The sequence below is a fragment of the Bombus pascuorum genome, chromosome 4 (genome assembly GCF_905332965.1).
Source record: "Bombus pascuorum chromosome 4, iyBomPasc1.1, whole genome shotgun sequence".
Classification (NCBI taxonomy): domain Eukaryota; kingdom Metazoa; phylum Arthropoda; class Insecta; order Hymenoptera; family Apidae; genus Bombus; species Bombus pascuorum.
The window spans coordinates 3,483,817-3,497,905 of record NC_083491.1 but is presented as its reverse complement, the minus strand read 5'-3'; the positions used below and the strand labels follow the sequence as shown (position 1 = coordinate 3,497,905).

At 39.3% G+C, this 14,089-nt stretch overlaps 1 protein-coding gene across 1 annotated transcript; it reads left to right on the top strand.

Moving 5' to 3' along the window:
• Window positions 1–1,038: 1,038 nt before the first annotated feature.
• Window positions 1,039–13,506, top strand: LOC132905802 (uncharacterized). The gene is made up of 4 exons (XM_060957451.1): window positions 1,039–1,418; window positions 7,161–8,257; window positions 8,569–10,212; window positions 12,249–13,506. The coding sequence occupies exons 1-4, from the start codon at window positions 1,404–1,406 to the stop codon at window positions 12,370–12,372; spliced, it is 2,880 nt and encodes a 959-aa protein (XP_060813434.1). The 5' UTR covers window positions 1,039–1,403; the 3' UTR covers window positions 12,373–13,506.
• Window positions 13,507–14,089: the final 583 nt, after the last annotated feature.

Sequence of the window (14,089 nt, the reverse complement as noted above, 5' to 3'; positions counted from 1 at the left end):
ATCTACCAAACGGCTATTAGTCTAATTACGTGAACAACATGTGCGTGTAATTAACATCGTTATAGTAACGTATATATACATGTAACAACGTAATGAGCATCACTGAGGAGGATTTCAATGACTTATGCTGATAGATCATTTTCACATAAATTCTATTTTTATTTTTACACTCTTTGTAAATAGATCGTGGATGTTGGCGATAATTTAGTTGATTTGAAATTAATTTGAAGAATTACCGAATAATCAGGATGGTTATCGATTATCGCTAGAATTCTATGAAGTACCGATTAGTAATGTGAAGTGGAATGAAAAAAATCATTGACCTGGATTAGATGGCTGAATCGTCGAGTAAGAATGTTCGCAAAATTTCTATTTTCGTTCGTGAATGAAAGGTAATTGACAGTCGTCAAGCTAAGGCGGTAAAGTTCTAGTTTGAATTCCTGGATTAGACGACAATCGATTTCTCCTGGTTTCAATGATTTGAAAAACGTACGACTTCCGACGGCAGGATTTAAAAAAGAACTTTCAACCGGACGATTTCTCTCCAGGAGATTCTTTTCTTTTTTCAAATACAGATTTTCACTCTGGTTCCGAATCTACGAACCCAAAAGGTAAAATTTCGATTTTCCAATTCCTTCCGTCGCTCCAATGTAACAATTGCTAATTTTTTTTTCTTATAAATAACTAGTAAAAAAAAAAAAAAAAAATACCGCAAGCTAGAATCTCAAAATCCCCAAAATCGACTTCCATGTCCATCGTCGATCGACGGATTTCTATCGATCTGTGCCCAATCAGATTCACTTCCGCCATACAATTTTACGATATACAAAATTCCAACAAACGAGTACTGTTAAAGCATCGAAAGACAGAGGTTGGAAATTCTTAGAATCCAGTGCCATATCCGTTGGCAATCGGTTTCCATTGACCTGTACCCGACGATTCGGAAAATGTTTCGATCAACAGGGGGAGAGACGCTGAACGTCGCGACGGAAGAAGGCGAAGGCGAACGCGGGAAGTAGGTCGGAGAGAAGTGCCGGTCCTTCGTCGGAGACACGAGGAGCCGCTGACTGAGCGCCTTCGTCAGTCTCGCGAAGATATTCCGGGAGTCAACAGGTGCGTAGGAGCAGGCCTTCTCTCTCTGCTTCTTAAAAAAAAAAAAAAAAAAAGAAACAACTATCTTTTATCCTCACGTTGCACGCGAATCGTTCGTTCGTCAATTTCGTTCTTTACGCGTCTATCATGTGGATCTGACGACGTATCCACGTTATACTCTTTCTCCTTTTTCCCTCGTTTCTTTTTTTATTCTTTGCCTATTCCTTCGTGCGCTCTCTCTGGACACGATCTTCTCACTGGATCTTTGACCACTGGATCAGCTGGATCAGCACGATCGAAGACACGCAAAAATGGACAGATTTAAGGTATTTATTCTTTTTGAGTTTGCGCGTTTCTAAGTCTTGGCGTGTAGGTATCTTCGCAAATTTTGTACAGTTTTTTTTTTTTAATTTAACGCTGATTTTGTTCTCTGACAGAGGTCTTATAGTTCTTCATGATCTTGTGTGTGGATAAAATTTGCCGTCTATCGACTTTGTTAAGTATCGTGAAATTTCTGACATTTGATGCGTTTTAGTCGTTAACAGCTTTTTAGTATTCCTTCGTTAAATCCACGTTAGTATTTTGCATGAAATATTCTTCCAACTTTACTTCCTGAGTTCTCTGTTTACTTTGTAGTCCCTTGAAATGGCGTTACAACTTGCTACTCAAGCTTCTCGAGCGTTTCTTACTTTCGATATCTTCTTTTCTTCGAGTTGCAAGATATTTCTCCAGCACGTCGTTCTTTTCACTGCTCACATTCTTGCAATTGCAAGACAAGCTTCCAATGTATCGGCCGCTTTTATCTCAAACGTAAAAGCGATTCTTTACTCTCCACATCTTAACAAACCTATGGAATACGTAAACAGGTAAACGTTCCTCTTACGTTGTTCTTCCACCTTCGTCAAATAAATCTTCGTCTCTTTAACAATGGTTTCTCGCGCAACAATATTTCCAACAGGCATTTTTGAAACCTGCGCAGCTCCGTCGTATCGCAAAAATAATTCCACTCGTTTTTTAAATTATTGTCAATTTTCTACATCCTCCTTCCGGTTCTTGTACCTCGCAGTTTCACATTTCTACCGATGAACGCTCGGAAGCGATTTCAATTGAAGGATCACCGAGCAAACACTGGAGGAGGACCGAGGAATTAAATAGAAATAAAAAAGAAAAGAATAATCGTTAATTGGCAGAGAATGAACGTCGATCCGCGAGCTTTCTGGAGCGGAAACGCAATGTGACACGGATCGGGGGCATCGCAGTCCGCGTGGATCGTGCGCTTCCTTCGCCGACACATTAATTGCGTATCGTTCATTAGTTGGACGTTGCAATTTTCATGTTCCCATAAGCTCGATAATGCACGAACCTTCAATTTCACGCTTCAACGATGTACGTATGTTCACCAACAGACTGTTAGCGATCTATCGTTATTTATCCTTCCTGAGTTTCTCAGCCTTACGATCAATTACCATATTCGATTTTCGATAGTTAGATCTGCATAGTTGGCAAGAATTGGAATATTAATTACTGTTAAAAGTATAGGTTTTTTATGTCGTTCCTTCTATTTGTGTTTTATTTCAAAAAAAAAAAAAAAATGGTTCAGAACTTGTCCTAATTAATTTATCTATATTGCGTCCTACATCCAAGATTTTATTTTGCGTTTAAAAACGCTTATCTTAGAAGCCTCGAAAACGAAGAGAACGGGCATATTGTAACCCTATTCAACGAAGGAAGATAAGACCCGAGAATCATAAATGTTCATGAACATAATCGCGATGCCGTAAAAAGATGAATGGAGATTTTAAATTTGCAGACTTTGAAGTATTACGAATCAACGAATATTATACAAAAGAATATATTCATTGGATTATAGCGAAAGAAGGCTATTACGATAAGAAATATTTAAATCGATATTAATCTTCGATTAACCGTTCGCTTCGTCAGCACGAAATTAATACGCTACACACAATTTATAACAACTTTTACGAACATCTTTACGCGCCATTTCCATCGTTACGATTGAAATTAAATTCACCGCAACAGAGAAACAATGCAGATCACTCGTTTTTACATCGCTGAAACCACAATTTGCATCGAACTAAGTTCAATTCTACCGAGGCACGACTATCCGTAACCAAGTGGAAGAATAAGAAAGAACTTAAGATCGCTTCGTACGATTTGCGAACACCATTGCAAATACCATCGCAATCCACGACCAACAGAAGACCCATTCCACTTTCCTTTGCATATTTCAACACAAAGATGGCTGCTGCAAAAGGTAAAGAGTCTCCGCGAGGTCGTGAACGCGTTAAGGTCACGAGGGGTTCGATCGGTTAGCAGTTTCTCGGCATCAGCCGTTCGGCCGTGAATCGTCGAACGAAAGTCACCAGAATGGAAAAAGTGGATCGTCTCGTCTTCAACGCGTGGACGCGACGCGTGCAAGCCGAGCGTGTGCGAGACGTGCCCGGGGAAAGCACGTCGTTCTGTTTCACTTGTTGATGCGAGACCAGCCTTCTCGGTCCAATTGTTGATTTTATTTCGATCCACCTTCTTCGTCGTTTCTTCGGTATCTTCGTCTTGATCGCCATGTTCGAGAACGTTACTTACATTTCGTTCTTCTCATTTTCGTTCCGTCGCATTATTTGGAAAAATTAAACGGTAAAAAAAGGTCGAAGAGTTTGGACGAATTTCGAGGTAATCGAAGACTACAAGGGAAATAACACAATTCATATTTTCCATCCAATGACGAAACAATTTTAAGATTCGGTACGTTGTCTATTAATGTTATGTTACTAGATTTGAATTTTTATTTGATTTTAAGACTGAACATGCGTTTTTCCACCCTCTTCGTAATTTTGAAAATATCGTTAGAATATTGGAATATCGAAGATATTAAAATATCGCTTGTCTCGATATTTATATATTTCGCTTTTATCAAAGTTCGTCGGCTACGTACGTCTTTCGATTTAACCGATTCTTGCCACTCTTAGCTACTTCGTGTCGAAATATTCCTTCTGAATCGTGAAGTAAGGTTGAAATAAAAAATCAGTAAGAACGTATTTGTCGTGTTTCTTCTCTTACGATATTCAACTAATTATTAATCTACGTGGAAATTTTTGAATGGATTTTTTATCGTAGAATCGTCCGATGAAAAGATTATGCGTTTTCTTACGTGTCTCAGTTTTCATGGAAAATATACGCGATGTTTAAGTTTCAGATAGTAACTGTGAATTGTGCGATTGAGCTGTTCATCGTGATTTTCTCTTCGTTATTTACTTTTTATTTCATGTACTTATATATTTTTATACTCACTCGTGCTAGCTCATGCTTCGATCTTTTTCCTCCTATTCTTGCTCGTGCTATTTCACATTTCTATTAAATCTAACACTCTATCCGACAACAAATATCATTTCGTTTTAAAGCGCAATAATCTCAATGTCGGTCGTTTTCACGCATCAGCGTTTTCAATGGATAATGTTTGTTCCAACCTGATAAAATATAAACGCGCAATGTCCAGAAAATTGCCGCAATTTGTCGATACTATTCAGTTCGCGAAGGAAATTTCAATCATTGAATAAGTAGTACGTTATCTCATTGTCATTATTGTCAATTCGACGATTTAATCTTACAAGCATAAGTGCTTCGCGGTGTCTAATCGATTCGTATTTCCTCTCGTTACGATTTAAACACAGCTTTCCCAACCATTTGCGAAATTTTACTCCTCCAGACTTTTGTCGCAGCCACATCAAATCGATCGTTGCAACAGACCGTCGTATCGCCTGAACGGCATGGTGTTTGCTCGATGAATAATCATGGGATTTATAATAGAAAGTATCTAGACACTCGGTTACTGCATCGCTATTTTCTAATCTTCGCCGAAGAATCCGGGAGATTTCAACGAGCCATTAAATTTCTCTCACCGCGATTGCCTCCTGCGACGCGATTCTCGTTTCTGTGAGGCGCAGTCGTCTTTCAACGCAACTTCCTCACCATAATTCATTGCAAGGTCGTACGATAGAGGTTAGCGGAAGAACATTTAGGTGCGAGACTGGTGGATTTTCATTTGCATGAAACTGGTGAAACTTTCATGTTTAAATAGCCACATTTCAAGAGAAGCCTATCGCATTTTCTTCTTCCTTTTTTGAAAATTAATATCGACGCAGGGAAATACGATTGCATTAATCAGGACATTTTGTAAAAATTCGATCGCAGCTGGATCGACTCACGAAATTGTAGTTTCGTGGCATTTCACAAACGCACGATGGCAACATCTCAAAATTCTGACACGATGAATGGCAATGCAACTGTACTTTGAAAACCGCAACTACGCTCATTTCTAAAATATAATGTGTAAAAGTATACGCGGGAAAAATTATGACAGAATTTATCAGTTAAATCGAACGTGTAACTTTATAAGAGAGCGATGTTCCATTCAAAAAGAACACGAACACGTAAATTTGCAAATTACTACAGGGTCGATAGAAATCGATGTCTGTAACTATTAATAATTAATGAGTAATTTCTCAAATTATATTTGTATCCTGCAATCAATCAAATTCATAAGAATTATCGCAAAGATATAATAGCAGAGTTTATCATTTAAGTCTGGTTTATACTTTCTCGTGGCAATTTTTTCTACTTTTTCTTCAAAGCATCTTGGCAGCAAGGCTCATTCTACTTCCTAAAATAGATTAGACAACTTAGACTTACTGGGAATAAAGAGGAGGCGTAAAGGAGAAAGTTCGATGACTCATAAAGCGTAATACGGATCGCATGTTATTCCTCTTTTGTTCGATGCAATTAAACACGTCTTTTTTGCAGATCCTGAACTATCCTTCGAAAGTTAGTTTCGCGAGTTAAGAATTTTACGAAAGGCTCGCGAATTCCTCGTTTCTCGTTTTATAGAAAATTTTCCTCTCCATCGAGGGTAGACATGGAAATTTTATTTCTGTCTGCTGTTTTTTTTTTTTTTTTTACCGACAAACAGCTTGAACGACGAAAAGTCAACGACTATATCTATCATGGTTGGAACTTTTTTTAGATACGGATACTTGTCGAACGAAACTAGTTTGCAATGCTACACAGAGTCTATAATTCATTCGAAATAATTTCTTTTGATCTTCGAGCTTGGCTCGCTAACATAGACACAGTTTCGACATTACAATTTTGGTACTCAAATTTTTCGATCAAGTTTCACTGATAAAAAATTCCGACGACGCGATATGAAAAGTGAAAGTGACCCTAAAAATCTTCGAATCGCTGTCACCAAGCCGAACGCATCTCCAACCTTGCGTTTTCAGCTTTACATACTGGTGCTGGTGCAATTTCATCAAAATATTATTTTACGAGGGTAATACGTTTGGTAAGAAAGAGATCAGTCCGATCAGAATTTACTCTGACCCAAACCTAATTGAAACTTAATTTACATGGAATGTAAATTATCTATTCGATGTAAACTCACCTATTTCCCATTGTAGCAACGATCTGTTATAAAACGAATTTCTCATAATAAAGTCGACGATAAATTCAAACAAACTTCTCACTTGCCACTTTTCTCGAACTAATCATACGCTCGTTAATCGCAATCAGGCGTCAACCTAATTGTTTCACCATCTTTCATTTATTACAGACGTATTCACACCCACTTAAATAGCGAAATCATGAAACTCGCCTATAAAATCTCGACACAAAGAGTCTAAATAGGCTTCGTGAGCATAATCGAGCACGTAACATATCCCATACAAAGCTGTACGTAGACGTAACACGTAAAAGCATGTAGCTTGGGATCGAGGAGGACATAATGGACTTCCGGTAGGCCCGTTTCCATCCAGATACACAACCATGTAACGAATGAATCGTTACATAAACTGTATTCGTAGTTAATCCTTCGTACTTACTGCCAAAAATTATCTTACGTATCGTTATTGGTTAATTTTAATTATCGTCTAAATTAATCTACCAATTTCGCTGCTGATAATCTTTCAGAGACCTCAGACTGGACGCTTCTCAAACTTTTTTCTAAATATATCGACCACTACATAACTCTGCAAAAAGTATTTCTCTCGTTCTAGGTGACGTTCACTCTGGCGTTGATGACACTAGCCATTATCCACACGAGCACGGCTGATCTACCGAAACCCAGCTACGCTAGAACGATGCTCAAAGTATCACGAAGCCTTCCAGGCGAAACAGAGGAGCTGAAAGTACGAACCAGCGAAGGGAACGTGGCAACTTTGATCGTGAAACGTCGAGACAAATCCTACCCCGAACAACAAACAGCGAACGAACCTGCTAAAACTCTTCGAGAACCTGAAAATCCTAATCCTGAACTAGGCAACGAGAACAGCACATCGTCGGACGTGTCTGAATCGATAAAAACCGAACCAAAGACCAAAGAGGACATCAGAAAATTGGAAGAGGCTCAAATAGAACAACTCAGAGCGAAACTGTCAGACTCTGACAGCCAAAGAGGCTTTTCGAAACTTGAAAACGTATCCGCGAACGAAGAGACGAACATCGCTGAGAAGATTCGACCAGTCAGGGAACAAAACATCGATTACGGAAGCTGGACGCCTCTGGGTACCGATGGAAGGGCTGTTCAGCTTCAGGAATCGACGACGGAGGAATATCTGAGCTGGAAACCTCTTCAGAGTGATTTGAAGACGACTACCGAAGAAAGGACCAATTACGCCAGATTCGATGCAGCGTTTCCTGCAGGTGGACTACTTCTGCCGCGACATTTTCAGGACAGATCGGAGAGGAAACTGCAGTTGGCCGACCAGAGCGAGGAAAAGACTCGTTACACGTTTTTGCCTCATCAGATTCGATCTTCGAGGACGAATATGGGAGCAAACGCGTCCAAGAACAGAGATGGCAAGAACGTGCCGCCAGAAGTAATTGTCAGGTCGGAGATAAACGTGAAATCGAATCCAAAGAGGTCACCTATGACGCTGGATAGGGATGGTACCCCTGTGATTCATGGCAAGAGGGTTCCCGACGAACCTATCGATAAGATTCAAACGTGGCGCAACGCACGAGTGATTAACAATAAATTGATACACGATGCAGGATCTACGGACAACCTGGAAACCTCTTCGAGTTTTTATCCGGCGGAGAATGCTGTGGAGAGGCAGAGGTTCGAGAGATTCTTCAAGAACGTTAATAGGAGGTATGTCGAGGGTATAAAGATGAAAGAACTGTTTACAGTCGAAAAATAGAGCTGGCTTCTGTTGCACACGTTGAACTAATATTATTGGTAGTTCAACCAATGAAATTATTAGTAACTGAACTAGTTTATTATTTTATTATTATTATTATTATTATTGGTAACAGCAACAGCGGTAGTACGTAGTAGCAATTGAATTAATATTATTAGCGAAAGTTTACAAGTCATGGGTTACGAGTTAGCTACTTGGTTATATATGCTTCGAGGAAATACACGATAAATATCGATATATTTTTCGTCAATTTGTCCGATAGATACGGCAAAGACTACGAAGAGGAAGGGAGAAACGTGTTCTTCGAGTGGGATCCAAAGAACTACAAGAACGAAGCGTTGAAAGCAGAGGTCTACGAAGCAAGAACAGACAATTACCGAAGCGACTCTCACAAAAGGATGCTACACCCTGACGGCGTGTCGATCTATCCAGTTTCGCAGCTCTACACCCCGGAAAGTCAAAAGATCGCGCCAGTCGCCTTGAAGCCTGGCGCCAGGGCACCGGTCCTTCAATACGCTCATCCAGAATTGGGCGTGCAGCCTGCAAAGATCCTGAAAAACGAGAAAAGAAGGCCGGACAATTTCCCGGAGAATCAATACTCCTTTACTGAACAAAGACAGAAGAAGAAGTACGTCTTGAACGACAAGAACATCGTGGACACTTACACGACGAAGAATTATTACCCTAATCAGCATTTCTATGGTCTGAAGAGGCCAAACGACGCGCCATTTTGGGTGAAAATCTCGGAGAACCTGAAAAACCAATTCTCCAATAGCGTGGAGAAGGTTTCACAATTTACTCGACCGGTGATCGATCCTCTGGTAGAAGCTACGCATAAAATTTCACAGAATTTGGGTCTTTCGAACGGCAAAGAGGCTGAAGACAAGGTCGGCACTGTTACTTCCGGTAGCAGTATCCTGATTCCAGCTCTGGGACTCGTGGCATCAGGCGCTGCTCTCGGAATCGGTGCTGTCGCTGTTGGGAGATACCTAGACGTTGATGTCCTAAAGAGATCTAACGAAGCTCTAGGCAGCGAAGTGGAATATCAACGAGCTTTGGACGCTAGTCAGCCTTTGTTGAGGGAAGCGAATGGAGAGAATAATAGCGGAGACTCGGAGCAGGTAGACAAATATAGCGGAACCGTGTACTTCCTCGAGAACGTAACACCGAACGAAGAATCGAAAGTTGAACGCGATGGTGGAAATTCGAATAATCGAAACGGAGTTTTGTTGATCGTGGAGGGAAATGAGAAAGCAGAGAATCGAGAGACTAAACCGGAAATGGAGGAGAACAAGCAGGCGACGGGATACTCGAGAAGGAAACGAAGTCTCGATTATTTGGACATTTTCCAAGCGGAAGGAAATTTAAAGAACTTAATCAGAAATAAACGTTTGCAACGAAAGGGAGCCGATTCGATCAGCGAGATCGTAGAGATCGATCTTCCTTCTCGCGAAGGTAGCATCGACGTCACGGAGTTTCTTATTCCAAATAGAAAAGCGAACGGCCGAAGTAATTCGAAAAAGAACAACGAGGATTCTGCTATTTTGATAATCGAGGATGGCTCTACGCCTTTGGACTTCCTCCAGAAAAATCTGGCTAACGATGTGTCTGATAAGAACGGTTTGGACAGCTTGGAGAGGGTAAGCTTAGAAGCTTCTGCGAGCGATGAAAAAGATTCCGTAGACGGAAGAGGCGAAAGACGAAGGAGAAGAAGTATCGAAAGCGATCAGGAACTGGAAGACGCACTTCAGAATCTGGAGAACGCAGAGGTTGCTGAGGTAGCTCATATCGATGGTGACTGGACCAACACACCCTGTGCCAAAAGGATATTCTGCGACGCCATGATCGAAAGGGGCGCGGATGCGGTTATTTTGATGGAGAAAAAAATGGCTAATCTTTTAGGCTTGTGAGTATCGCGTCAACTTTCATATCGAACTATTATGGTCATTTCGAGAAATTATTACGACCTATAGAATTATATAATTTGGTATTGAATTATGTTATATTATAGTTAGTAGAGAATATTACAGTCAGTTACCTATAAAGTTTTACTATGATATGTAGTTTCAGAAGCGAACTATCGTGGTATTTTCCTAGCATTGTTATGGTACACAGCTTTCAGATTGAACTATTATGGTTGTTTCCAAGAATTATTTTCTTTTTAGCAAAAAGGTGAACGTAAAGTTACAAAACACACGGGAAGTTGTTTGTTCGTGTGATATAATGACGGTTCTCGCCAATTAGCATATTATTTTGTAGCTGGCTATGTTTGGTGTGCGGCCTTTCGGTTTCGTAGATCTGAGAAATGCCGATAGACCTCTTTTCTTCCTCTTCGCCGCTTCTTTTAGAAGAAACCAGTCTTTTTACGGATACGTACTCCTTCTAGAGAAAGGAACGCATTTTAAAAGCTTCACCGATTCGTCTAAGAAGATGTATAGATTTTTCAAGAAAATGGTAATCGGTTTCACAGAATGGAAATGCACTAGACAAAATACACAGTGGAATGGACTGTATTTCTACAGTCCATTTATCTGAACTTGTCTGGCGACAAACAGTTTACGTGATTGCAGTTCGTATAATAGAATTACTTCTACCTCCTACTAGGAGATCACGCTCGGAGCAATGATTTTTCAGACCACCAAAAGTTCGAATATCGATCGAGTATTAAATAAAATTTCGTTCGGATAAACCGAGTTCTATTGTACGCGTTTCAAGAGCGAATCGACGTTACTCGTTTAATTTAATTTACAAGAAATACATTGAACGTTGTATCATCGAATCATTGGAAACAGATAACTTAATTTTTTAAAGATTCATGAGTGCCCAGTGAAAATCGATTGCACGGTCGTGATTTCCAGTGAAACTATGCTCGAAAAGAAAACATGCAGCGATCTTGGGGTAGAAATCGTTTACGATTGATAACCAACAGCGAGGAATGAAACGTTCAGATTCGACATCAATTTGTCATCGTTTAATTTTCTATCGTTTTTTGCGCGGAGCTTTTCCCGTGACACGCGTGTACATAGTCTGGCTCGTCACGAAGGTACACGACGTGTGCACGCGCTCGCGCACGCGTGTATGCACAGAGTGAAATTGTGCTAAGAGGTAAAAGTCGAATCAGTCAGTAGGACGTCGCCGGCGAAAGCTGGGAAGAAAGTTATCTGTTTCTCGCTATGGTTCCGTCCAGCCGGCGAGGTTCTTTGATTTTCACGACTCGTCCCGGGATAATGGCTTTGTTTGAACTGGTTTCAAATGGAAAGGAAATTGCAGATACTATTTCAAGGATTTGAAGAATTGATCTGGAGTATTCCTTAGATAGACGAAGACTTTTTAAGGTTTTTTTTCTTTTTCAGAAGCTTGGAAAATCTACATTCGTTTTACCTGAATATCTACATATTCGTGTTAGAAAAAGTTAAAGGTCAATGTTACAAACGGTATTCATCGTCCTATAGTACCGTTTAGTTATTTCATGTGACTTTCGTACGACTATAAAAGTGTGATAGGAATTTAAATTACTAAAATGAAACGTAGAGTCTGATAAAAAAAACGCTTCATTGTGAATAGTTTCAGCCACTCTACATGAATTTAAATACGCGGGTATACACAACTTTTACGCTATATAGCCTTGCAAGGGATTAATTTCCCCAGTTACTAATCACATCTATTCGATTAGACTTTCTAACTCGTCAATTTCACCAAAACAACTTTGATCTATCGTCGCAATTCGATAGGGTCAACTTTCGATTCTACCATCTGCTTGTCATCGTCCTTTTCATTTGATCCTACGATTTATTAACGATCCAATTACACATCGTTCCGTTAGCTATCAATTACACCGTGCCTATAGATAGTCTGGCAAGATCACGGTCGCCTGGGGCTTTTTCTAACGAATTGCCGTCAACCACCAGTCGTTAATCGCTTGAATTTGTGTGATGTTCACAGAATTCAGCCGGGAGCAGCTGTACAAGTGTCCAGCCACTTCCAGCAGGTTATGGACGCGGTACGAAGACACGATTGTTCGAGCTTTCTGTGTCCCCAGGCCAGGCCAGGAAACGTTTTCTTCTAAACAAAAGAAAAGGAAAAAGAGAAAGAAAGAGAACTCTCCGTTTAGATTCCTCTTGTAGATTCGTCGACGGACCGTGTACTTGCCCCCCGTCCTTAGCCTCGGAGAAAAGCGGAACTGAGAAATCGTTAACTTAGCGACCGGTGAAAGCATCGCCGTATAGTTCGATTCGAGTGATTCGGGATCCGGCGATTCGACTCGCACGTTGATTTGGTTTTAGAGACGTTTTCGAGAGTTACTTTCAATCAGAGCACGAAAAGTGGGAATTTTTATTCAATTGGAGTGCGAACGTTTCGATTATTGGGATTCCATTCGAGATGATAAAGGTTTGGCTGTAGTTTTTGCAAAATTTGATGACTGCGATTCGATAGCAGGATTAATTTGTTAGATCAAGATCTAAATTATTGGGATTTCTTTGAACGCGTAATAGAAACTGCATTTATACCGAAATTCGGTCGAATTTTGTTTCCTCAATTTGATAAAAATAAGTAGAATCTGGATGTCTTCAAAAGCGTAAAAGAAGCTTCACTTATGACAAAGTTCGTTCGACTTTTAGTCAATTTAATGGGACTTGCATTCGTGTGTGTATGTAATGGAACATTTATTTTATATTTCTGGAGCTCGGCAAAGTTTTTAATAGAAGAGAACGAAAATGGAATCACGAATAATCTCTGAGAAAATTGTAGGGAACATTGCGAACTGATTTTTCAGCCAAAACTGTACATATTTGCCACCTTATTTAATATAAACTTAGGCTGGTAATTTAAGAAACTAGAGTTAATTAATTTCTATGAAACTCGAAACGACATAGCTCAAACTTGACCTAAATTATTCGATGCTATTAGATTGCACTGTTTCAACGCGATGATTTAGATAAATCGTTTGAATTACGTTTTAATTAGTTTGGGTCAAATTTGAGCCTTCATTGGGTCCTTTTCAAAGGAATGGATTTGGCTTGAGAAATCTGGATAGATGAATTGATTTCTTGAGAAAAATCGACACACAAATTACTAATCAATATGTATAATATTCTAAAGCGATATATTTATTTTGTTTCTTCCATTTTATTGTTTCACCTACCTAATGGAAACAGCCTTAATTTGTAAAATAGGAATAAATTATACTTTCTTGCAATAATTCTGGTAAGATTATTTATTCTCTCGCTTTACCGATAGTAAATAATTATTTGAATGGTACATTACTGTACCACATGCAAGAAGAAACTTTAGCCAATTTTGTATACAGATTAATACTATTATGTGAAATAATTTATATAGAAATCCTTATCTATCTTTTATTCTCCTGATTTAATTTGCTCTTAAATAATAGTGATATACGTGAGTTTTCGTCTTAATTACATGCCCGTGATTTTCTTCAAAGACTGAAACTTATTTTCCTCATTTAAAACGAAAATAAGATCGAGATACGAAAAATAAAAGAAGCACAGTAATAACTAAAACGAAAGTTGATTAAAGCAAATAAAAGTTAATTAAAAAAATTCTCAAGTTACCTTTATACAAGTATCGCAAACAAGTGTCTATCTACAAATGTGATCCAACGTTTCGTAACCAATTTCAGTAGCACAAATGCGAACAAAAACATAGTACGTTCCATGGTAAAAGTTCCTCAATAAAGCCAATCAATTATTCAAGAAAGAAGACAGAAGTTAGTCAGTAAGCACTTAAGTCGAAGACAGTTTGCTAGCAGGCGAGGACGATTA

Coding starts and splice junctions, on each gene's coding strand:
- LOC132905802 (XM_060957451.1), top strand. Junction 8,258..8,568: donor TTCAAGAACGTTAATAGGAG/GTATGTCGAGGG, acceptor TTTGTCCGATAG/ATACGGCAAAGACTACGAAG. Junction 10,213..12,248: donor ATGGCTAATCTTTTAGGCTT/GTGAGTATCGCG, acceptor TGATGTTCACAG/AATTCAGCCGGGAGCAGCTG.